Below are 27,084 nucleotides of genomic sequence, written 5' to 3' on the forward strand. Positions count from 1 at the left end.
TTTTGCCCCGGCAACCGGAGCCGCGGCAGTCGTCATCCCGAGGCTTCTTCTGCATTGTATGTGTGTGTGGACATAACGCGTGTGAGTTCACCCTCCTCTTTCCAGACAGGAGGCGAGGACATCCCCCTCTAACACTGTGCCAACAGAGAGAAGAAATGAGAGAGAGACACACGCAGCACAGGGAGAGAGAGGGGGAGAGAGAGACTGAAACCCCATAATGCACTGCACGCTGCAGGGCTGAAGTCGTGCAGATTCATCAGTTCCTGTTTGGAGGGACTGTGTGTGAGCACATACACAATCATACACCCAGACCGAAGCGCAAGAGAAACACACAGACAAGCAGGCAGGTAAGACAGCTTTTCTCTGACCGAGTCGACGGCTGCCGGCTTTACCAGGCGGTCTGTTTATCTGTCTGTTCCAGCCTCTCGGGAGGAGCAGAGGGGAGAGTTGCTCTATACACATGACGGGGTGTCATTAATATTTGACATGTTATGATCCCGACAACTTCCCTGCCTGTTGCTAATGATTGCTGCTGGGTTTTTTTTTCTTACTTGGAAATATTCTTTGACATTTTTCAAAAGCGAGGATGTATCTCAGAGAGGACAGCTGTAATAGTTGAAGATCTGTGTCAGTTTTTGTCTGTCACTGGGTCTGTTTTTTGCTTCCAGCTTCCAGAGACAGTTAAACTGTCACTGGAAGCTGATTTGAGTATGCTGGGAGGTTTTGCATGTAACTATATGATGGGACTGCTGGTGCGCACAGTGCAACTTTAACAAAAGGATAACTTGTCTTGGGGATTGCACATTATCCATATGCTGTTCTGAAGATCCTTTTGTGTACACTGGGTATTTATGTTTTACAATGAATTAAAATCAAATATGATTCAACAAAAGTAGAAGGAAATCACCAGTAGTATATAATGTTTAGTTTTAAATCAACATCCAGTTGATGATTTTGTCTGATATGCTTTCATGTAACACTGAAGTGAGACTAGTAATGTCATTTAAGATGTAAGGCTAATGTTCCCAGTCAAAAACTACCTAAATCAGTGACGCATTACATGCAACACTTTGATGACAACAATAACTGATGAGACGGTTTTGAAGCTCTTTGTCCTGAAAATTAAATCCACAATAGCTGATTTCACATCACTGCATCTGTTTTTGAGGTATTTTTGTTGTGCTAAATGACAGCGGTGCAAGCTGATTGGTGGATAAAACCGTGGCTCCTCCATTGTGGGTCATTTTGTGGTTTAACGGCCACTGAGGCTTGTGACCATATCAGTTGTGCCAGAAAGCCAGACAGGCTGGAAAGTGCGACTGCAGCGGCGTAGGGCAGAGACTCTTAAACTTTTATTATCCTAGAACTCAAATGGGAAATTTCAGTCCTCCACCCTGGGACCCCATTGTGAAATCATGTTTCAACACTGTCATGTGCAGACACAACAAACGGTCAAGAGGAGGGCTCAGAGTGAGAAAACGGGTCTGAAATAGAATAGATGATTTCTTCATTAAACCTTGAATCCAAAACAACTTTATGCTGAATCCTGAAGAAAACAGGGAAACATAGGTTGTATAATCTGAAAATCCAGCGTTTAAATTAAATACAGCTCAGTGGAATTTTGATTCTCTTACTCTATCACATGAAAGTCTCTAAGGAGCTTCACTCGTATGTCTTGGCACCTTTCTGCAGTGTGTATTATGTGGCCGTGGGAAGCTGTTTTTTCAGAGTGCTGTAGTAAACTACGTAAAGAGCTTTTGCAAAAATGAAATGCAAAACAACAACAAAAAAGCGATAATGCAGATCAGACAACAAATCTTGTGAATATTCAGTATGTCTCCATTTAGCTCTGACAGCGCCCTGCACCTTCCACTGCAGAAATCCACCTGTCAAAACTCAAAATGGAGAGGTTCGTCTTTTTCATTACGGTAGCTTTCATTAGAATCATCCACCAGACACCTATGTGACAGTGGCATCTATTTCTCTATCGGCCTCTGCTCTACAATAAATCAGCGCTGGTGCTCGGGAGACTCAGGCTGTCTCATAAATGTGTGTACATATATGTTTGTTTTTTTTATGCTGAAGCATCAGGGTACATAATGTGTTCTTTAAAGTGTGTGTGTGTGTGTTTTAGTCAGCATAAGATGAAGCAGAGATGAACTGTAAGAAATTAAAAAAGAAAAGCAGATGGATCTATGTCTGTCTTAAGTTGTAAGTGGAAGAAAAAAAAAGATAAAAGTGGTTTGTTGGTTTTAATGCTGGTTACAGCAGATCGTGAGAGTAAATCCAGCAGGGCTCTGAATAACAGAGCTGTGTCAGTGGAGCGTTTCAGAGTTTAGGAGGTTTTTGAACAATGGTCATTCATATCTTCCACCACTGGTCTGTTAAAGAGCTCAGATTCCTTCATTTTCCACCGAGGTCGCACCTTGGGGCCCCAGAATGTGCTGGTACCAGAACGCAGAGCTGTTCTGAACGAGGGGAGAGGTGTGCAAGGTCGCTCAATTTGAACAAACTTAAACAGCTGCTGTGGATTGAAGATGGCGTTTTTAATGATTTGACATTAGATACTCAACAATAGAGAAGAGGTCTGTTCTGAATGTTGAAAGTTCCTCACATGCACACTGGGTCGCCCTGCTGGATTTTCCATTCCGTAAGATCCTCGAGGTTCTCCAAAAGATGGTCTTTTTCTCTCAGTCCAGCTCTGGCTTTACTTAGTAGCGCGGATCAAAGGTGATATATGGATCCAGATCTCCCTGTCCAACTTCAACTCCTCCTCTCTCTGTTCTTTTTCTCTGATCTTTCCCCATTCCTGTCTTTAATGATCTGGAACACACATGTTCACGGATCCTTGGCCTCATTTTGATATGATCAAAATGAGTGAGGATGTGAGGGACACAGGCTCGTATTAGAAACCAGTGTCTTAAAAAGTCCTTTTCATTCTCTCTTCTGTACACAGGCATCACCAGAGCAGTGAACAGGAACCTGTGTGCATTAAATTATCTGCAATTGCAGCAATTATCTACTAGTGCAGATCCTTCAGCGTGCTTCGTTTCTTCATCAATGTGCCTCTCCCTTTAGATCAGAAGCATGTCAGAGGAAAGTACATTTACTCAAGTATGGTACTTAGATATGATTATGAAGTACTTGCTATTTAGGTTTTTTCCATCTTATACCGATTTGCACTTCTACTTTACCCTGTCTCAGGGGATCAAATACTTTGCAAATTCCTATTTTAGAGCCATATGATGAATATTTAAAATATAGTTGTAGTTTCACTAACATAAAACAATAAACTGCCTCCCTTAAAATACAGGGGCCACGGTACCCCCACATTGAGGTACTAACTACATTTAAGTTTTTTGCAGCATTTCACTTATACAAATGTAGTCATTTAAAGTGTCATACTTTTTCACTGCCTTATATTTGTGGTGCCCTGTCGGTGGCGCTATGTCTGTAATGCAGTGCATGCTCATAAAATCCAACTTGCAGTTCTCCTTTTGGACACCAGATGTCGCAAATCTTATTATACTGTCTAGCAGTATAGGGTTTGAATTTCCCTTGTTAATATCAAACAGATTAAGTAAAATTAAAGATTAAAATGACCAGTGTGGTAAATACACTTAATTATTAAATATCACACCTATCAGCAGGTAATCGTTTTGCTTCGCACTGAGCTCCACCTTCAACAGAGCAGGCTCATCGAGACAGGTGATTGGCTGAAATGTTGCACAGAGAACTTCCTTTCATTCACTAGCACACACTTTGTATTTGTAATTTCATTGCAGCAAGATTTGAAAAAGGAGTCTTCACTTGTTTTTCTGATGAGGGCTTAAAATAATGTCCTGGACCAAGGGTTCCATGAAGCCAGCTGGTAACACCATACAGATACCACGAGTTATCTACCACTTTTCAGCAGCTGGCGCCACCCCCACATAATCAAGAGGCCTAGCAGTGTGTCAATCAAAACACAAAGCAGACTCTAACCCAAGCATCCAAAATACCAGCGGTATGTTTTGCAGCATCGCTATTTTCATAAAACAGCCTATGGGCTATGATTTGTTTATGCACAAGGTTTTGTACCTGTGAGTGTAGGCTGAGCGCCACCTACAGACATTATACAGTAACACATGCCGTGCTGTGGGACAAATTAGTGACGGGAAGTTTGGATCATTTTACTGATTCGGTTCTTTAAATCTCATTCAGCAAAATGAACAAATCTTTTTTGAGTCATTTCGTTCACTTGAGCAGAATGTAATTAAAATGTTACGTGTTAATTCCCCATCTACTTACACATCTACTGATCATGTTTCGAATAAGAAAGAATTGTAATGCAGCCAAGGTCATATTATAAGTAAAATCGTACCTGTGTAAGAAAGAAAAAAAAGCTCCCTGATGAAGTTTAAAGCATTAACCAACTTTTTATTAAAACATTCAGTGTTATGGAAAAGAACCATATTGTCAGATATTCACAAAATTATAGTTTGTAGGAAATAAAAATCTATTTTATAATAAAAATAAATCACATAACAGTAAGAGTAAAAAAACTGTAAGGATGGTTGAAAATGAACTATTTTCTGTATCCAACAAAGCGGTCATGTCACGTTACAAAAACAAACGACTCGAAACCAAGGACTCGAAAGGTGAACTGATCTTATGCGATGTTGCGCATGCGCTGTCAATGCAAAATGAACAAATCACTCCCTGAGACGACCCAATGTTCACGAGTCATGGGAAAGATTCGTTCAAAATGAATGAATCGTTTGTGAACGACACCTCACTAGGACAAATGACGAGCAGTCGGGATGAAAGTGGCCACTTAATGCAGCACAGTGACACTTTGAATGCCTACATCTGTACGTAGTGGCAATAATCAATATTTTTAGATGGTTCTCTTGACAGGTTATTTGCATTTACTGTCAATGTGAACTGAGTTACCATCGGAGTATGTCAAGTCTTAAATACCACTTGTTGACCAAACACACAGCTGATGTAGAGAGCCCTCCTCCCCCTCACCAATGGCAGAGCATGCTGGATACTTTGCAATAAAGATGCCTGGACAACTCTATAAGAAATAACAGCAATAGCTAAATGAGTGGCTACACCTTGCATGCCGATTAACATATTACATGTAAGACTACACGTATGAACTGCCTTTGAGAGCCACCACTGTAACCAAGATACACAACTTGGATGGAGACGAGCAAGCTAAAGTGAAGGAGGTTTTTGGGACAGACAAACAAGTTTGCGCTCACCAGAGACTACTGGACTTCTCTCAGTAACAGTTACCTTGGGGTCCCTTTAAGGTACATTTAGAACCAGTGTTGGAAGAAGTACTCGGATCTTTTACTTAAGTAAAAGCAGCAACACAACAGTGTAAAAATACTCTGTTACAAGTAAAAGTCCTGCATCAAAAATGTTAAAGCAAAAAAGTATTAGCATCAAAACATATGTAAAGTACTAAAAGAACTCATTATTCAGAATTTCACATTCATGTACATCATATTATTGTACTATAATTACTGATACATTATTGTGTACATCACATTTAATATTGCAGCTGGTAAAGGGGGAGCTGGTTTAAATTGAATGACCGCTGTGTAGCGTGTGGACTTTCCACCACAGATCAATGAGATTTTATAATTATACTGTATTTTTGTATTAATCTGGTTTTGAAAAGTAACTAATAATTAAAGTTATTAAATAAATGTAGTGGAGGTGAGGTAAAAAAGTACATTTGCCTCTAAAATGTAGTGAAGTCAAAGTCTAAAGTAACAGAAAATGCTCAATTACAGATACCTCAAAATTGTACTTAAGTACAGTACTTGGTAAATGTACTTAGTTACTTTCCACCATTGCTACATAGACAGGAATTATGGCTCTACTTACTTGCTAGGTCACCACAAACACAACTTTAAATGAAAGAAATGGACAGTAATGATCTGTTGGATGAATAAACTGAATTGGCAACTGTTTGCTAACAAGTTGGTAAGGCGATAATTAGGTGATAATAATATAAAGTGATAATGTTAGTGTGGTGTACAGCTTGTTTCCACCGGCGGAAAAAAAATAAATCTGTAAATGCAGGGTGAAGTATATTTTCCTGAAAGGACCATTTTATGTTGTGGCATTGCTCTTTTATTATACGTCTGAAAGCAGCTAACCCACTGATGAGCAGGAAAATAAGTGAGTAGCTGACATCTGTGCTCTTAGCAGGACAAGTAAAAATAAGTATTTCCCTACCGAATGTATGTGAGGCCCAGTGTACACACAACGTATTTTCCAGAGAAAAGTGTGGTCATGTCGTATTTTTAGAGACCATGTGTATTCTAGACAAGCACAACACAATATGTACACACTTGGACACACCACATCTCATTCCCAATTCACCATAATCCTGGAGGACAACTGCAGGACCTTTTTTGGGCACAGGGCAACGACTTGCCAGCACTGAAATTACAGGTGTCTGTAACACATTGCTTTGGCTCTATAAACGAATTGATAAATATTTATATAAGCTGGAGCTAAATATTAACACATAGAGCAGCACAGAGATCCATCATAGGTGCTTTAGACAGCAGGCTGTATCCTTCTGTTCAATCAACACCTCTCTCTGTGTGTCACACACAAATCAATACAGCGATGAATTCCAAACACCCTGATGTATTGCAGCCACAAGTCAGTGATGTGGCTCTGAGTCACTGGGTAACACCCACCTGACATGTACGCACACACCTCCGCACACGCACACACATAGACAAGCATGCACCTGATGTAGTGTTTGATGGAGTCAGACACCATGGCAACAGAGCGGTGACTCTTGCTGTCCTGTGAGTGGACTGAAGCTGTGGAGGAGGGAGGAGAAAGCTCCGAACTAGCACTGCTACTCAGGAGCAGCTATTATTATTCCCAGTCTCTCCTTTCCTCAATTCTCTGCCTTTGCTTTGTCTCTTTCTTCACCGCAACTGCTGTCTGAATATTGCTTTTCTATTTTTTTTTCTCCGATATATTGCTATATGTTGGAAAAAAACTCAACTCAGGCAGAAGAGGCAAAAGAGAGGTCAGCAAGTATTTTTAAATTCAAAATTCATTTATTGTGCAAAACCTGACACACCACCAAAGGGAGTCACACTGATTCTCACACTTGGGTTTGGCCTCTTGACATATTTTTGTCACTGCATCTCTTTGTTCTAACCCCCAAACAAAAGGCTTTCATTTTATTTTTCAGTTTTTATCTACCTTGCTCTCGTTTGTGTTTTTTCTCTCCGTGTTCCTGCCAGTCATGTGTTATAAAGCTGGTACATGGAGAGCAGAGGGCGGTATAGTGAAGGGGCTTGTGCAGGTGGACAGGCCTCTCGAACAGCTTCTGTATGAGATTTACAACCTGCAGATACAGAAGACGGGGAGACGGGGTGGAGGAAAAGAGGGAGCGGGAGGTGCTGGATCAGTGCAGGTGAATTGTGTTTTTGGTCTCCGGTAGCATTTTCACGGTCTGATTGTCAGCATTTGCTAACATACACACATGCACGCAGGCTCACACACACACTGTCATGCAGTGTGAAATTGTGGGAACGTGGCTGTTGACAGAAGAAGTTGGTCTGAGTTGAGTTCTCCTGCGTCTCTCTCCCTCCCTCCCCGCTCTCCTCTCCTCCCTTTTTTGCGTACGATCCAAGCGCAAGCTGTGAAAGGTGAACTTTCAGCCTGCTGTGGATAAATTATGTGTGACATGTTTAGCTGTGCTGCCTTTTATGGAGCCTGGTGTATCTGAATACAGTAGGGCTCTGCCAAGAGAAAAGTAGAGAGGGAGAAGAAGAAGTGAGGGAGTGAAGGGCAGGGAGGGAAGGAGGAAGAAGAGGAGGAGGAAGGAAAAGAGGCAGGGGAGGGAGAAAGTGAAGGAAGGAGGGGGCAGTGCCGCGAAGCAAGCATGAGGTTTTCACTTTCCATTCTCCCTTCAGCAGCAGTCAGATGAGTCCTTGCAGAGATACAGTAAGTCTTTGCTGTTTGCTCTGTGTACGTGTGCACAGGGTGTGTGTGTGTGTTACTTTGTGTTTGCTCAGAGACAAGACTGAGTTGTCCCAGCTTACATTTTTCTGCTTTGTTCTGCCATATTGCTTTTAGAATTTTTATCCACCATCTGGATGTTGATTGTGATGTGTTGATGTGTGTTTGAGTGAGTTATGTGTCTGTTTGTGAGTATACGTGCGTACAAATGCAGATGGCCGCCGTGCTTCACTGCTAATGTCTGTTAGTTTGAGGCGGGACGGTATTAATGTGGAAAAGAGCTGAGCAGACAAAAGAATGGGCAACGTTAGTGTTTAATGTTCCGCAGAATAGTTAGCACACGGACACACATTGACACACATTTACTTTGCTGGCAGACAACACTCTGTCTCATTCTCTCACTGCAATCCCAGCTGTGTGACTCCTGAATACGCTTAACAGTAAAGATAATTATGCAGACACGTTTAAAGCTGAATGAAAAAAAAAAAACCACAAACACACACACACACCGACTCACACAGACACACACTTGCGCCTATGAGCAGCCCTACACTCCTCCTGTGTCATGACAGGACTACTGGTGTTTACACTACAGCTGCCCTCAGGAAATGATTAAGCTCTGGCTTCGCCCAGGCCGCCTGCACCAGTCTGACACACAAACGCATTAACACGTGCGCACACATCATCATCAAAAATCATTCAAATGAGCATGTTATAGAAATACAGAAAAAGTGAACATAATTTGAGGTTTTGTTTCATATAATTTAGTTAAGTCGGTTAATCCATGAAGTAAATAGGCTGATGAATTAGTAAAGCTGTGAATGTAAAAGCTGCTATTTTCTCCAAACTTTTCTGAATATTGGCTGTTGAACTGGATGTGAAGCAACAACCATGCATTATAGATTTATAAAGGGCTATCCTTAATATATGTGCACTCTTTCTAGTGGAGAAAATAATAGTATAAACAGACAAGTATCTTGAAAACCTAGATTTTAGTTTTTGAATTTTTAGTATAATTGGGACTTTAGAAGATTCTGTTTACAGCTTATTTACTGAAATGGGTTCAAAGTATCTGGAATCTATTAACCCATTAACGGGTTTAAACACTTTCACTTAACCTCCCACAATCAGCTGCTTTGCCATACACTTTGGACGCACCGAGCTTATGATGTCTATACCTTTCCATGACTTAATGTAGCTTCATCTTATGTTACACTTTTTCATTTGCGGCATTTAAAACTGATCGACTGACAAAACAGAGACAAAAAGAGCCATTTGAGCTGGCAAAGTTAACATCACCTACAGCAGATATGTCACAATAAAATCCTCGCAGTGGACTGCAGTGAAAGAGTTTTATTTTGACACAGCAACTGAGAAAACTGAAAGTCATGAAGGAAATTGAAGGAAATTTGAAGAGAAGATCTCATGTTGCCTGAACGTTGATGATAATTTGTGGGTGGCCCACATGCCGAAATGTGTGCTGGAGGAAACACAATGTGTTTTCTTTACCCATTTATGTTACAAAACTGATCAGTATTGAATCTCATATGTGATTGTTACACACTGCGTCTATCTCCATTTTTTTTCCTGTTATTTTGAGTACACACCCTCTTCTCATCCACTAATCTTCACACCTATTCCTCTCTGTTACAGTTTAACTTCATCACCCCTCTCTGTCTTTGTCCCTCTTCTTCTCTGCAGCTTTCTGCCGTATTCTCTGCCTTTCTGCTTTTTTATGGCTCTCTCTGTGGCTCTCATCCACTGTCTGACTCTCAGTTGGTTGAAAAAGCTTCTCTGCAGATCAGAGCAGGCAGATCTACAAGGTCATTAGAGTACAGAACAGTGAGGGTGCAGAGGCGCTTGGATACATACTGAATTTTATAGGACACAGGAGTCTGAATAAACCACTATATGAGTTATAGGAGAAAGAGATTAATTGGGGGAGAGTCAGTGGATATATGGTCACCTGCATTTGACTGTTTTAAAAAATGAGAAATAAGGTTTTTCTCTGTTTTCTGGTCGTTCCCTCCCCCACCTTCCTGTGTCATCTCTAATTTGTCCTTTAGAAGTGATGTCATCTCCCTGCTGTGCTCAGTGGCCACAGGGCAGTCTGTCGAATGCAGATGAGTAGTGTGGTTGTGTGAGAAAATGAGGGTTTACGTGTATGAAAACATGAGCCCACCCTTACCGCGATTTACATTATTCAGTTATCCAGAAAAAAGACAATAGGGCGGATGCTCTTATCAAACTGACAGCAGGAGAATGTGAGTGGAGATGACACTGTGCCCCGAGCCTCAGAAATTCAACACGGGGCATAAAACCGGAAGATAGACAATCAGTCACTCAGACAAATGGTCGGGGAAGTCCTACGAGGCCATTTGGCGAGTGGCAAAAACACAGTGAGTCAGTCAGTGGTGTATGATTGCTGTTTTTTCTGCAGTCTGCAAAGCTGTCACTGGACTAATGCACACTAGTGGAAGATGTAATCTATAGTAAATACAGTTGGCTCCACAGAAGAGCCCCCTGTGATTTCCACAGATTAAGGTGTCAAACTGAATCACTGGTCATCGACAGCTGAAGAGTACAGATTATCCCTGTTTGGCCAAATGCTGCTCTGATGACAAGGCAGGGATTCTGTACTTCATGTGCGCGTGCCATTGGAAAACTGACAGGAGCGTCCGCTCCTTTGGTATTTCCTTATTTGATCAAAAAATGTGAAAGATTCACAGAATTATGTTCATCTCTTGAGCTTTCTAATCTTTACAATAGTGGTGCTGTTAAGTTTCTCAGCCGGTTAGCATCTATTCAGTTATGACCTCGCTGCTATTGAACCATCCCTTGTCAAAGATTTTCCATTGCCCAAGTTTGTCATAAACTATTCTTATCTTATTGTACTTATTGTACAGTATCTCCTCCTCTGTCTAAGCCCCCTCTATCACTCTGCTCCCATCTCACTATGTGCTGACTATCTCCACTCTGTCTCAGGCCACACCACCTGTACCTCCCTTTGTCTACCTGTCTGTCCAGCTGCGTCTCAGCCCTGTCTGCCTACGTTGTCCGTCTCGGATGTGTCTCTTCAGCAAAATTAAAAATGAAAGACTTTGCATATGTGTGTTTGCCTTATTTTCATGTTTGATAAAGGCCTCTGTGCTTGAAATGCCATATGCGGAGGTGGTAAACTTACACCCTGGAGCTGATCACTTTTTTATTGGCATCTGTTCGCCTACCTTCCATGTATTATATCTATATCCAGTGGACATTCTCTCTCTGTCTCGTACCCTGTCTCTCTGCCTTTATGACTCTTCCTCTCATTCTCCCTGTTTTCCCATCTTTCTTGCTCTACCCTCCCTCCCACCCATCCTCATACACACACCTCCTCCATTGCTATTCCTGGGAGAAACCGACTAGTCTGGCAGTGGGTTGGTTTATGTCCATGAACTCCGTGACACCCTCTCTGCCGTTGCATTACACCACATTGGCACAACCACACTGCAGTGAAGATACGACTAAAACGTGGTTGTGTACATGCACAAGACATGTATACACCCCCTCCCTCCTGACTCACACAAACAGTAACCATGTATTTAATGTGTATTATCGCACATCCCCATTCGGGTAGGTGTCTCCCATAACTGTCTCGCCTCCTGCCTTTATGTGCATGTCAGGCTGTTTAAACACTTGCACTGATATCACAGTGCAGACGACAGCTTGCACACGTGCCACTTGACTGCCCTCGTCGCCTCCCCTCCCCTTAGTTTTGCCTTACATCAGAAGGAGGTAGTCATTGATTCTGTGTATATGTGGGTGAGAGAGAGAGTTGATGTTGTGCATATGCATACTTATTACTGTGTCCTGAATATCAATGTGCTCACTGACCTTCCATTCATCTCTAAAGTTGTGTATCCTCTGTAGATGATGCAGATCTGCTGTCTCATGGTTTGTGGTCAATAATAAGTGTCCGTGTGTGTGTGTGTGTGTGTGTGTGTGTGTGTGTGTGTCACAAGCTAGGCAATGGAATGAAGTCTAAGATTACCCTGATGGTACAATCTGTGGAAACATAATCATAATGGAGTATCAGTTCAGAATGACCAGCACTCAGCTGAAGTCGGATCAAATCTCAGGCTTGCATGGGTGGGGCCTGAGCCTGTTTGACAGACTTCACACATGTGAGCCTTATTAATAGAGGTGTCCTTGCTCATTAATGTCACTCACTTTTCCTCAAGCAGTTTAAAGCAGGAAGAAGGAAAGCAAAGTTTTTACTGTGACAGAGATATATGTTGATTTATCTTTGGCGACAATAAAATAGAAAATGTATCCATCATGCATTGATCACATAAATCACTGACTTAATGGTTTCTTAATGAGCCATGTCCCCATAATGGATAAGGATGTTATACACATCTTAAGTATTACTTGTATTTAAAGAAAAAACCCTAAAATCTCATTTGCTATGATGCCATCTAGTACAGTCAGTACAGAACATTTAGACACCCTTTTAAGTTTTCCACATTTTGTTATGTTTCAGGCTCATCTTAAAATGGATTCAGTTTATTTTTTTTCCTCATCAGTCTACACACAATACTCTGCAATGATAAACTGACAACAGGTTTTTCCAGTGTTTTGTAAATTTATTAAAATAAATTACTGCAATATCCCATTGTCATAAGTATTCAGATCCTTCCCTTTGTACTTGATTAAAACACCTTTGGCAACATTGACAGCCTCAAGTCTTCTTGAGGTGCAAGCTTGGCACCTTTCTTTTGGAAATTTCTGCCCCATTGTTCTGGGCAGAATTGTTCAAGGTCAACCAGGTTGGATGGGTAGTGTTGGTGCACAGCCATTTTCAGGTCTCTCCAAAGAAGTTCTATTGAGTTCCAGTCCAAACTCTAGCTGGGCCACTCCAGGACTTTTACAGAGCTTTCCCAAAGCCACTCCTGTGTTTTCTTGGTTGTATGCTTTGGGTCATAGTCTTGTTGAAATGCAAACCTTCTCCCCAGCCTGAACTCTTGAACTTTGATTCTCATGGCCTGCGAGTCCTTCAGGTGCCTTCTGGCAAACTCCCAGTGGGCTTTCATGTGTCTTTTAGTGAGGAATGGCTTCCGTCTGGCCACTTTACCATAGAGGGCTGATTGATGGTGTGCTGTGCTTATTGGTTGTCGTCCTGAAAGGTTTTCCCATCTCCAGAAAGGAACTCTGGATCTCATCCATAGTGACCCTTGAGTTCGTGGGTACAACTTTTTCGTTTGGTTGAGTGGCCAAATCTATGAAGACTGTTTGTGGTTCCAGAGCTCTTCCATTTGAGAATATGGACACTACCATGTTCTTGGGCACTTTCAGTGCTGCAGAAGATCTGTGTCCTGACTCAGTCCTGTCTCACAGGTCTATAGACAGTTCTCTCTACATCATGGCTTTGTCTTCACTCTGACATAAACAATCAACTGTGAGACCTTATATAGACAGGTGTGTGCCTTTCCTAATTATATGCACTGCATTATATTAGGCACAGGTGAACTCTGATCAAGCTGTAGAAATATCTCAAGGACCATTAATAGGAGCAGGATGGACCAGAGCTCAAGGGCAAGTGTCATAACAAAGGGTCTGAATACTTATGTAAATGGGTCTTTTATTTTCAATAAACTTACAAAATACTCCAAAAATCTGTTTTCACTTTATCATTGTGAGTATTGTGTGTAGATTAATAAGGAAAAAAATTAATTTGAAGATGAGTCTGAAACAAAACTTGAAAGGGTCTGAATACTTTCCATACTGACTGTACATACACCAAGGTATAGCACAAAACGGCTTCTGTTTGACTCATATTTCAACATTTTTACTGAGCATCTAAGTTGGCATAATGTCCAACTATAGCAAGTGTATGTGGTTATATAAAATGAGTAAACATAATACTGGATATTGTGCCACTACAATCATGAAGGGCTCCATCAATGATGATCTCCACTTTAGCTTGGATGTAGCTGCTGTTAGCAAATGTTGCGTGAGAAAAACACCACATCAATAACATACAGTAGCACTAATATGCTAGACATACACAAATACTGTGCTACTATATTATTATTAAAAACCCAGAAGTCAGTTGTTTGTACTCCTTTTGGCAACCCCTGAGGGTCCAGCTCAGCCTCTGCCCAGTGTGATCAATCAGCCAGCTGATGGTTGGCTCTATGTCAGTAATGCTGGCTAAAACATAGAGTGAGACAGTACGCCAACAAAGCTAAATGAGCTAACACTGGTTACATATAACCAACAAATACTGTTATTTGCTGCAATGAAAAACCTGCCTCATCTACTACAGTAGCTAGCTAGCTTAAACATACATACAGTCAGGTCCATAAATATTGGGACATTGACACAATTCTAACATTTTTGGCTCTATACACTACCACAATGGATTTGAAATGAAACGAACAAGATGTGCTTTAACTGCAGACTGTCAGCTTTAATTTGAGGGTATTTACATCCAAATCAGGTGAATGGTGTAGGAATTACAACAGTTTGCATATGTGCCTCCCACTTGTTAAGGGACCAAAAGTAATGGGACAGAATAATAATCATAAATCAAACTTTCACTTTTTAATACTTGGTTGCAAATCCTTTGCAGTCAATTACAGCCTGAAGTCTGGAATGCATAAACATCACCAGACGCTGGTTTTCATCCCTGGTGATGCTCTGCCAGGCCTCTACTGCAACTGTCTTCAGTTCCTGCTTGTTCTTGGGGCATTTTCCCTTCAGTTTTGTCTTCAGCAAGTGAAATGCATGCTCAATCGGATTCAGGTCAGATGATTGACTTGGCCATTGCATAACATTCCACTTCTTTCCCTTAAAAAACTCTTTGGTTACTTTTGCAGTATGCTTTGGGTCATTGTCCATCTGCACTGTGAAGCGCCGTCCAATGAGTTCTGAAGCATTTGGCTGAATATGAGCAGATAATATTGCCCGAAACACTTCAGAATTCATCCTGCTGCTTTTGTCAGCAGTCACATCATCAATAAATACAAGAGACCCAGTTCCATTGGCAGCCATACATGCCCACGCCATGACACTACCACCACCAGGCTTCACTGATGACGTGGTATGCTTAGGATCATGAGCAGTTCCTTTCCTTCTCCATACTCTTCTCTTCCCATCACTCTGGTACAAGTTGATCTTGGTCTCATCTGTCCATAGGATGTTGTTCCAGAACTGTGAAGGCTTTTTTAGATGTCGTTTGGCAAACTCTAATCTGGCCTTCCTGTTTTTGGGGCTCACCAATGGTTTACATCTTGCGGTGAACCCTCTGTATTCACTCTGGTGAAGTCTTCTCTTGATTGTTGACTTTGACACACATACACCTACCTCCTGGAGAGTGTTCTTGATCTGGCCAACTGTTGTGAAGGGTGTTTTCTTCACCAGGGAAAGAATTCTTCGGTCATCCACCACAGTTGTTTTCCGTGGTCTTCCGGGTCTTTTGGTGTTGCTGAGCTCACTGGTGCGTTCCTTCTTTTTAAGAATGTTCCAAACAGTTGTTTTGGCCACGCCTAATGTTTTTGCTATCTCTCTGATGGGTTTGTTTTGTTTTTTCAGCCTAATGATGGCTTGCTTCACTGATAGTGACAGCTCTTTGGATCTCATCTTGAGAGTTGACAGCAACAGATTCCAAATGCAAATAGCACACTTGAAATGAACTCTGGACCTTTTATCTGCTCATTGTAATTGGGATGAGGGAATAACACACACCTGGCCATGGAACAGCTGAGAAGCCAATTGTCCCATTACTTTTGGTCCCTTAACAAATGGGAGGCACATATGCAAACTGTCGTAATTCCTACGCCGTTCACCTGATTTGGATGTAAATACCCTCAAATTAATGCTGACAGTCTGCAGTTAAAGCACATCTTGTTCGTTTCATTTCAAATCCACTGTGGTGGTGTATAGAGCCAAAAATGTTAGAATTGTGTCGATGTCCCAATATTTATGGACCTGACTGTATATTATTGTACTGGATGGCAACATATCAGATCATTTTAACAAAAAAGATAAGACTCATAGGATAATATGGGACTTTGGCTTTTGAGTCGAACAAAGCTACACTACAGTAGTTATGGGCCAATGCACATTTTTTTCAGTTCCAGTCTAATTCCAACATATAACTGCCGATACCACCACAGATTCAAATACAACAGCTCTTTCATTGCAATAAAACAATCAACACTACAAAATATTAAATATGAGTAATGTTGGATAAGTGGAACCGCCAGTTGGTCAGAGGCCAAGGACACACACTTCTCCAAATAATTGCACATTTACAAATCTTCACTTCTGGGCTAGAAATAAACACGTGGCTTTGGCTTTACAAGATTTCACATTTACCAATTAAAATGCAACCAGCATTAAGGCATTTATAACTTAACATTAATAAAAACTCAGTCTCACCTCTCTTTACATCGAGGGTCCAGTGAAGTGGCAAATGAATAGAGGGGGCTATCTTCAATGCTGCTCACATCTGAGGTCCAAATATCAGTCGTGAAGCTCATGGCTTTAACATCTAACTATGAAGACATTCGGTTGTATAGTTCAGGTAGAGCAGTCTATGAAATGTATTTTCTGGATGGCAGATTATACCTGGTCTCCAAAGTGTTACAAGAGGCTGTGAACCTCGACATATAGTGGTTGCTCCTCCAGTATAATGAAACTGAACAACTTCTCTGTGATCCCTCTAGTCTTTGGGTTGTCTGCTGGAAGTTTATACATTTTCAGGTGCTTGATTAAACTGGTTGTATTGTATGACACAATCGTATTTCCACCCCTCGGCACACTGGCTTTACACACATTACAAGTAACTGTCTTGCTTTTCATCTTTTCCACACTAAAATATCTCCAAACAAATGACATTTAATCAAACCAGCAGCTAATGTTATTTGCTCACTGAGTTAGAGACTGGAGTTGCTGTGGGTTTATGGTAAGATGTGGAATGGAATGTAGATCAGTGACATGTCTCATGTCACCTTATGGTAGGTTACAGTGGGTTCATGGTCCAGCACAAGATGCGGACTAGAATATGTATTGGTAAGTGGATCCATCCAATATGCGAGTGAATGATGTCAATATTGGACCCGATACTGATATAGGATCGGATCGAGCCAGTCTGTACTAGTAAAGCGAAACTTGTTATTTCTGCCTGATAATTTCTTGTCTGCTGTGACATTTCTGCGCTAGCTTGTTTTCTGTTGACTATGTACATTTTATTTTGGTAATGTACACGTATCCTGCAGCTATTCCTACTACTAATCTATAAACACAAAAGATTTTTTGTAGTAATTTGCCCCAGCTGTTTTGTTGCTTTTTTCATGTCTATTGTTCAGTGGGATTGTAGAATAATTCATTCCATAAATCTGTTGCTTCTTTCCTCCCAAGAAGTGGTGACGTTAGCAAAAATTATTGGCAGAACATACGGTAACATTATTAAAATGAAGAAAGCTGTTATTTGTGCACCAGGTCAAGCAGCTAGGGTAGTCAGCAGGGTAGTCAAGATTAAACAATATGTGATGCCAAACCTGTTGTACCTTTTATCATAGTTTTAGTCCTTAAAGGTGTCTTCTTATTAGTTTTAGACTTGTTTTCACCATGGTAAAGGGGTTGTCAGTATTTTTCATCATAGTTTTTGTCAACAAAATGAACACTGCTCTGCATGATATAAATCTGTGACTCGTCCGATCTGTGAAAATAAGGCTAAAATAAGTGTGAAGTTGAAAAATATTGGTCAGGGATAATATTTGGTAGCCAGCAAAATGACAAGGTCAAGCTTTCAGAAATGTGCAGATTCTTTCGTCCATGTTATTGCAATTGGTTACAGCTTGGGCTGTTGTTAACAAGGTTGCTGATTTTTTCACTGCTGTCTAACCCTATCAGTGTGCAGACTTTGGTTTGACTGGCTTATTTTTATGCTCATATAAAGCCACAAAGCTACTTTTCAGCTATTCCTTTTTAAAGGATGTCCTCAAATTCTGTGGCAAAAAAAAGTAATTATTGATATTATGACGTTACTTTGGGTTGATTAAGGTGTGACTTATCACAAAATTTGGAGCATTTTGTTAAATACTGGTTGCTTTGGTTACAAGTAACTTTCCTAAATGTGTCATATTTGTTTAAAAGATATAACCAAAGCCTTTAACTTAAATCAACTGGGGACACAAGCACTGTCTGCTGCTATCACACCACCTCAGCTGGCTGCTCTAGCCTCATTAATAGACAGTCTGGGAGTCTAGTGGGCGTTGGTGTTCAGATGTTATATAGGGCGTTTGAGGCCTTTCATATGATTTCAACCATATCGCTCCGATATCAGCCCGGACCTGACACTATTAACCACTTTATCCTTGCCTGTGGTGGTGATGACCTTGCAGCATTACATTGTTATACTGCAGCATAAGGTGTTGTGTGAACACAGCGAGAGGGGAGGCAGTGAAGAGGAGGGGGGGGACAGCAACTATTAAAAGATGAGTCACAAAGTTGTTTATGTCACATGATACTCAGAGTGTGCAACTTAGCAGGAGGCAAGCAGATTTTTGAGAGGAAAGAGGAACTGGGGAGAGAAAAAGTGGAAAATCCTGGAGCATACATGTGAAGAGAAATAGAAAAAGGAGAACAGGTGGGGATCAGAGGAAGATAAATGAAGGGAGATGAGAAATGTCAAGATGGTATCACAGTGGAGCGTTAGCAGAGCTTTGAAGCTGAACAGAATGCTGCTTGTTCCCTTCCTACTTTGCCCTCTTATTCCTCCTCTGCCACTAGTCACCTTGTTTCCCCCTGACTCTCTCCTACTTGTGCTAATTGCTCCTGTTTGCCTCCCATCACTCTTCCTGCAGCCTCTCTCCTTCCTCTGTCACCACCTCTGATCTCCTTTACTTGATTTGTCTCTCTCAGCCTTCTCCCCTCCCTTCACTCTGATGCTCCTATCAGTATAAAGGGCAGCTCAGGTCACATATAGATGATATCCTGGTCAGCCGGTGATGCTGTGTAATACGAGGTGTCCAGCATCTGCTTTTTTGCTTCTGCAGTCAGCGCCCTTTAACCTCTCAGATTTCTGAATTCCCCTCCCTTCCTCCATCGTCCCTTCTCATTTTCTCTTTTGCTGTTTTACACCACTGACTTCTGATGTGTTGTATAAACTTGTAGCCGAATTGCATTTCAGCTGAATTTTATTAATCTCTGTGCTTTTTTCCCCCCGCTAGATTTCCTAACAGCCTAAGGGAGAAATCTGATTCTGAACCCTTCAGTCAATTTGTAACACTTAAGGAATGTCGGAACTGTCAACTTGCCATCTAAGAAAACAAGACCTTTTGATTGCTAAATGGCAAGATATCTGACTTTACACAGTGCTCCTCACTTGTTCTGTTTTGAAGCTACTGTAATTGGTGCCTCTTACTTTCTAGTCAATTTTACTGTTGGTCTTTTTGTTTCTTTCTGTTGTGCTTTCTTCTCTTTACCTTCTCTTATTTTTTTCTCTTCTCTGGAAGTCATTCAAAGTGAATAAATGGCTCCATCTCTGGCCCCCATTCACTCCATTTTTCCTTGTTCCTTCTCTTTCTTATCCTGTATTGCTTTCAGATGCAGGGCTGAATGTAACTTGTGTAATTCCAATAAGCACAACATTGATATTGATATTAAGACATCAAGCAAAAAATGTTGATGGCTTGGCTCTGTAAACAAACATAGCTATAAGTATCATCTATAGCCATGCTAGATATAGTAGTATCTGTCTGCCTGTTGGTCAACCCAACTTTTTGGTCTAGACATCTAGACTATCTAAACAGCTAGGGGATTCTCATGACATTTTGCATAAACATTTCTGTTTTTAAGGTATTAGATGGATGTCCATAAAAACTGGCCCAGACATTCTGGACCACTCTGCATGTAAATTATAATAATTATGGTGGGCCCTTAATGTCTCATATTATTAGCATGACTCAGAATTTCATTTTGTCTATAGTAATTATTTGTTTTATGACTGAATATCAGCAAAACAAATGACTTTCATTTTAGTGCTAATTATTAGCAAATGCTAGCACATTCAACAGTCACTGTTGCTGTAGACCTGCATAGTATTAGAACATCAGGAAGTTAACATGCTTTAATGATGTTAGCATTTACTGTAGCCCAGACTCTCAAAGCTGCTAAAACGGCTAAGACATTGGGGAGGTGACAGTGCGGTGGGTAGAGCAGTCGTCTCCCAGCCGGAAGGTTGGAGGTTTGAATCACAGTGCCTACAGTCAACTTGTCAAAGTGTTCTTGGGCAAGACACTGAACTCCAAATTGCCCCTGATGGTTAGAGCCATCGGTTGAGTTGGCGCCACAGATGGCTACCTTGGTTCTGTACCGGAAACAAATTCCTTGTGTGTAACATACTTGGCCAATAAAGGTAATTATCCTTATCCTTATAAGCCACACTGGGCTCTATTTCCCTGCAATAATGTGCAGTGCTAAACTTGTGTCTAAACTCCAAGCGTAACATATGCTTAACGAACGTGTTTAACAATGTTTTGCAGTTTTAGTGCAGTCAGACATTATTGGAAGCATTGTGGAGAGGAGGCAGAATAAATTACTAGAGGGAGGTATACATCGTGAACAGGTGGAGGTGGGGCCAGGTTCAGTTATGTCCAACCAAACCAGCTCCTCTCATCTCCTTTAAAGAGCAGGGCAGCAACCTGACTAACTGATGTCAAGACTAGGGAATATATGAGATGAAAGATTCTTTCCCCGTGTCTTCTTCTCCTGCCAGTTACACACTCAATTCCTAGACTGACAAAGACAAAGCTATTTATGTAGAAGTACTGCACATAAAAATTCACTCAGTAGTCTGTTGATTTCACTGAACAGCTTTTGTGCATAGAAGATAAAAAGTCTCTGGTCCTGTAACCAGCATATACGTGTAATTTACACACATCTGCATCCAGTGTGGGATCGCACATGTAACTTTATGAATGTTTCACTGTTTTTAAAATAGTACAATAAAATTAAATTGTAATCAGTGTGTTTATGGTGAAACTGATTGCAGTCCTCCAGAGAACACAGTCACTAGTATCATCTGCAAATGAGGCGACGCAGAAATTGCACTGGCAGGAAAACAGAGCTACAAATGCCTAAGTTTGTTAGCAAACAAATTCATGTAACCTGTGTGAATGTTATACAGTTATTACAACAGTATGTTTGTAATTGGGTCTTAACAGTCATTAATCCAGAAGCAGTAGTGTCACTGGAGGCTAAATTGGTATGTGTTTTCTGGACAGTTGTGATACATGGACTAATCCAGAGATCACCATTTTAGCAGATATGGCACCAGATTGATGACTTTAGCTTTTGGCACTGAAAAATAAAGCTTGGCATTGCAAACTGAAAAAGAAAACACTGGCATTGAAGCATCTGTACTGAAAAAGAATAGCTATCATTAGCTATATCAGCTTTAGCCTACGTGTAGCTAACATTAGCAGCAGACCTCTGCCACACCAGCATAATGTAAGCTCAGTTCTGCGAGTAAAGACTCCAGTAGAGAGAAACACAGCAGTTTGAGAGCTCCAGCTGAATTCAGGGAAGCTGCTGCAGTAACTATGCGGCAATGCTCGACAGACAGAAGCCTCGATGCAGACAGCAGGTCAGGGGAGAGGGCTGTCCTCTCCTCGTGGATCTCAACTAGAGTATGCAAATCACATTCTCCTTAGCCCCGCCCCTCAACGCCCTCCCCTCCACGCCAAAACAGTGACACAGAAGTGAAACTGAAAGAAAAAACTTTGCTGTTGATGAACATTGACATTGATAAAAAATCTGAAGATAATAATACTTTTTAATGCCAGTGTTTTTCAGTACAAATGCTTTAAAACCAATGTTTACCTTTTCTTTTACAGTTTTGTGTTCAATGCCAAGCTTTATTTTTCAGTGCTAAAGACTAAAGTCATTGATCTGGCACCATAAGTGGAGGGATTAGCACCATATCAGGTGGCTTCCTTTAAATGAGGAGATACATGAACCCCAGTGCCACTCTTGTATTGTATTTTTGTACTGGAGGATTTGGGGGTGTGTGTAATATTGCCAGCCTTCTCCACCCCCCTCTCCTTTCCAACTTATTACCTTGGCTAGTTGAGCTGATGGTGTAATAATATCTTCTGCCTCTGGCTACGGGAAATGGCCGCATGCATTATTCATACATGCTAAGATGCTTATTGATGACTCTTTTATTTAAATATTTCCCCAATACCAGAGCCATTTCTCACATGTTTGTACCCCTTTGTTTTAATCCTCTGTGTTGATGTGAGCCCTGTCAAAAGAGCCGTCCTCATTCTCAACTTCTTTGACATTAGTTTTAGTTCAAGCTCTTGGCATGACATACAGTATATTGGTGGGGAACTGGGGCTAAAAATACATGTGCATGAAGCCTCATAAATTATTTGACATTAAAGCTCATGGCTGCCCGTTTTATGATAGTTGTTTTCACCACTGTATTACACAAGTGCTGCATGGAAAACACAAGTTCTTTGAGAAAACTAGCATAACAGCCTTAGATCTCTGGGGTGAGCGTGTCAAGTCTGTTTTGATGACATTCTCCAGCTATTGCCTTTCTTTTCATCTGTGCAGTCATTTTAAATGGAACATATTCTCTCTGTTATGTCAATGCATGTCAGAGGTCAATGCTGCTGGATATTCAGTGGGTTTTCCTCTCTGCGTAGACTTGTAGCCTCTGACACAGCAGCAACAGAAGTGTGGTGAACACATTTTAGACTATAAACTTGTACTTTAGGTGTGCAAGTGTGTGTGTATTTTTGTGATTGAGAACTAGTCTGAGTTTTAAAACTTGGCTTTCTGGCCTTCTTCATGATACTTTTTCGTCGTTGCCTTTATTCACTTTATCGTCTACTGTATCTCTGCCTGAAATACAGTCCAAATAAAGGCCTTATTATGCTGTTTGGTTTGTGGTGAGTCACTTAACTACATGTGCAGTACAGTACAGTGAAGCTGGTCCTATTCTGAAATGCATTCTTGATCTGTCATTTTTAGTCAGGCAGATATTGATGTGAAGGTGCATAAATACATTTTGTTTTTTGTCATGTTTGACCAAAAATAGATTCTTATATACTTCTCTTGAATAGCTAGGATCTATGTTTACTTCTGAATGGACTCAGAGACAAGTGTTTATAAAACTGAAGTTTAGAAAGATTTGGAAGCTTTACACTAATTTAACCTAAAATATGTTGGCTTGCTAGAGGTGTGTTTCTCATGTCTTCATTTTACCGTAAGCAGAATGTTAGCAGAGAAGCAGCAGTAGCAGCTTCAGCCCTGACAAACTAGGCTAAAACACCTCCTTTGGACCTGTAATCACAGTGGCCACAAATATGAACAAAAGGAAAAATACCAGAATTTCCCTTTATTTAAATGGACTTAACATTACTGAAGTCATTTGCATTTTATATGTAGATCGTCTTGCTTTGATTTGCAAGCAGAAAATGCCATCTGCCCTCCTAACGCCTGGGATTTATCCGTGCGGTAGAGAGAGAGTGAGAATAGGCCATGCAGAAGACTAATTTTGCCACTCCATATTTAATGCATTGGTAATGGTATTCTCTTCCTTACCACAGTGTTCATGCCAGATACAGTGGGCTGCCCTGGCCTCTTGATCTTCTCCACATAGACACACACAGCCCAAAATACCAGCTTTGGCCTGAAAATGTAGTTCACCGCAGGGACTGGCCCAAATAGGAACAGAGAGTATGGCACATAAGCAGCTAGTGTCTAACCAAGGCGTATTTTTACTTCTTCCTTCCTCTCTCTCACGTTTCTCTTTTCTTGTGCTTTCTTTTTTCTTTTGCAGAGTCAATTGTTAGAGATCAGAGAAAAGAAAATTATGCTTAATGCTTTGCCACCGTTACATGTCATCAGTCTGGGGTCTCAGTGTTTTCCAGTTAGTGATAAAAAGGTTTAAATCAGTTTTGGAGTATAGCTTTCAGTCTCACTCATCGTGATGATTACTTTCATTTTCCAGCGCGCGTTGTGACATTCCCAAGAGTAAAAATGTATGAATCTGTTACATCCTCTACAGCACATGTGGGCAGCAAAAGCTAGTAGGTTGAGAGTGATTTTTTTTTCTGTTCACATACAGGACTTAAGGTTTATCCTTTGCCAGAGAAATGTTTTTCTTAAACCAGGCCCATGCTTGTTATTTTTATGTTTCAGACCATTTGTTGGTGTGGTAAACACAGACATCCAAATCTAGCAAACGTAACCATTCAGTGCAAGACACTGTATTACCACCAGCACCTTTTTCACAGCATTCATCATTGTTGCTGTTTGTCTTTATTTTCTAATAACATAGCTTGTCAAAGTGTTTGTCAGCTGACTGTGGAGTTTCAGATGTTGTGTGTGATAACTATTATCAGCGCAATATATATATATTTTTTTATTACGGGCATTATTGACAGCAGGGAAAGTAAGTCAGACTGCTGCGCAGCCTGCACACAGCCTGGCATCAGTTCCGTGTGCTGCTGTCATGCAGCGGCTCACGTCAGGGAGTAGAAATGGTACCAAGTGTACCAAAAAGGAAAGAATAAAAATATGCCACATTCTTACTTTCTCTCTCTTTCTCATTGTGACCTCATCTATTCATTTTCTCTCTTGTCTCACCTGGCCACCAGCCAGCAGTGAAGCTGTGACCATTTAGCCAGCTGACTGGCTGTTTCCAAACTCATCAGGGGTGGGTGGACTGCTTAATTCACTAATCGGTACTTTGAGACTGTGTAAAAAGGCTTTAATGGTTTTAATTTTTTCCTTTGTACATTTTTAAAAGCTGATCTTTGCTAATTACATTCCTTAAAGCAATTACTACTAGAGAATAGTATAATTAGTATTTTTGGATAAAATACTTCTTGTATATTGGCATTAAAACTTTTAGTATCACCCATCCCCATGGGTCACTTTTTAGACACACACGGATGCACAGGCACAATTCTTCCCACGTTCTGTCTTTTTCCACCTGTCACTTCATCTCTCACTCTCTTTCTGTTCTTCACTGTCTTTCTTTGAAATAAATTGTCTGTGCCTGAATGTGTGAGCTTTACTCTTAGTGATATGGTGTTTGATTTGATTTTCCAGCTGAGAGCCTGCCAGTCTCTGGGAGGGCTTCTGTGAGAGCGGATGAGCACAAGGGCGAAAGGGAAATATGTTCGAACGAAGCTGTGTGTTTGAGTTGTGTGTGTGCATGAGTGTGTGTTAAGTCCTGCTCCACTGACACTATTCCCTCCTTCTCCACAGAGAGAAGTGCCTTCTTTTGCTGACCCCTGTGGCTGTTTGGCTCCACTGAAGCCTCCTCTGCCTCTGTGCCTGTTTATGTCTGCCAGAGTTGCCAGCGACACCAGGAGCCCCAGGACTGCCAGGACTGCCAGCCCCATCCTCTGAGCCAGTCTCCACACCACTGACACCTCTCCTCCTCCCTCCACCTCCTGCTCTGTCTGTGAGCCAGACCTCTCTCCATCCATGATATTCAGCACTCCTCTGTGGAAGTCAACCACTCCCCTCTCCTCTCCAGACAGAGTTTGATACAGAAGACAGACAGCTTTTATTGCTTCTGCAAGTGGAAGGAGATTGTCTCTTTGCTGTCCCCTCTGCCACAGTCTTCTCCTCCTCATCCTCCTCCTTCTCTTCCTCTTTCTCTTCCTTCCTTTCCTCAAGCCCTGCATCTTTTCATCATGGGCCAGCTTGATCAATAATGTGTTTTGCCATTCATCTAATCTGACAGTCCGGCCGAGGAGAGAGGTGATCGAGAGAACTGCTCTGTGTGTGTCTGAGAGTGAGAACAAGAGCGAGATTACAAAGCAAACCTCTGTGGCCATCACCAACCCAGGCCCTGGGTGACAGGTGGACAAGGATTCCTATTAAAGCCACAAACAGAATCTTAGGATGGGCCACAGGTGGTAGGAAAGTCCCAGGCCTCACAGGCTTCTCCTTAGAATTTGACCCTGGGGACAAAACCTCTTAAAACTGGCTTTTTCCCATGCCCTTTACCTTTTCATTCTCCTCATCTGTCCCACTGTCATTAGAAACAAACAGACGCACACATAATTGCATTTGCTGGAAACCTCTTCCTGTTAATTGACCCCTCCTACCTGTTTCAAAATGGCTGTAAATGTGACACCAATTCGGGACACAAAGTGGCTGACATTGGAGGTTTGTCGGGAATTCCAGAGAGGAATGTGTTCACGACCGGACAGCGAGTGCAAGTTCGCCCACCCTGCCAAGAGCTGTCAAGTGGAAAACGGCAGAGTCATTGCCTGTTTTGACTCACTCAAGGTGAGTATAACAAACATCTTTGATATTTATTCATCACCACTCTTCTTCTTTTCTTTTTGTAGCTTGCAGGATTGGTGTGCATTCTCTCAGGATGTTGTAAGCTTTACTTTGGAGCCCAGATGCAAAAAAAAGCTAAATAAAACATGCAGTACTGGAGAGATCAGGGCTTCTCTTCTGAGAACAAGCTCTTTAAAGTTGCAGGGAAACAGCAGTTTTTTGCTGCAAAGAAAGCTTTAGTTTCTTAAGAGTATCGTGAAGTTACGCCAAGGCAAGGGGATAAATACATATCTGTAATAATACTTTTTATGTGTGTGTGTGTCTGTGTCTTGGTAATCCGAGAAGTGGCCACGGTTCACATTAACATCTGTGAATCACACTCAGAGTTTCCTTTACTGGCACACAACTTCAGCGCAGGACTGTCGGTTGGTACATTGCAAAAGTTTCAGTGTTTCAACAGGCTGAAGGTGAACTATAGAAATAGGGCAGCATGCTGTGTATTCCATGTTTTCATGCGAGTCTGTGTGTGTTATTTGAGGCCATGCAGCACAGTGGGGTGTTCTCAGAAGGCTCTGTAATTTACTGTCTATTTTTGACCTGGCACTGAGACAACACACTCCCACTACACAGTTCCTCTCTCCCTCAGAGACGAATAGGAAGAGAAACAGAAGAGAATATAGAAAGAGGGAGAGACATAGAATGGACCCGGTCAAGAAGAAAATGCAAGAAAGAAAGCAAAAATAAAAATATATTTATTAAGGGATTCATTAC

The 27,084-nt window shown here is 41.3% G+C and overlaps 1 protein-coding gene across 5 annotated transcripts in view; it reads left to right on the forward strand.

The window, feature by feature from the left end:
- The first annotated feature begins 170 nt into the window (after positions 1 to 170).
- The window catches only part of LOC109968994 (muscleblind-like protein 1), an 83,124-nt gene continuing 56,210 nt past the window's right edge, over positions 171 to 27,084 (forward strand). For 4 of the 5 annotated variants that reach the window (XM_020615608.1, XM_020615610.1, XM_020615612.1 and 1 more), the window contains exons 1-2: positions 7,902 to 7,983; positions 25,282 to 26,316. In XM_020615608.1, the coding sequence (XP_020471264.1) occupies positions 26,143 to 26,316 (174 nt within the window). In that variant the 5' untranslated portion in view covers positions 7,902 to 7,983; positions 25,282 to 26,142. Of the gene's footprint in view, positions 348 to 7,901; positions 7,984 to 25,281; positions 26,317 to 27,084 lie in introns of those variants that run through there. The other variant, XM_020615609.1, reaches the window with a different exon arrangement.

This window comes from Monopterus albus, unplaced genomic scaffold (assembly GCF_001952655.1).
Source record: "Monopterus albus unplaced genomic scaffold, M_albus_1.0 scaffold167.1, whole genome shotgun sequence".
NCBI classification, from domain to species: Eukaryota; Metazoa; Chordata; class Actinopteri; order Synbranchiformes; family Synbranchidae; genus Monopterus; species Monopterus albus.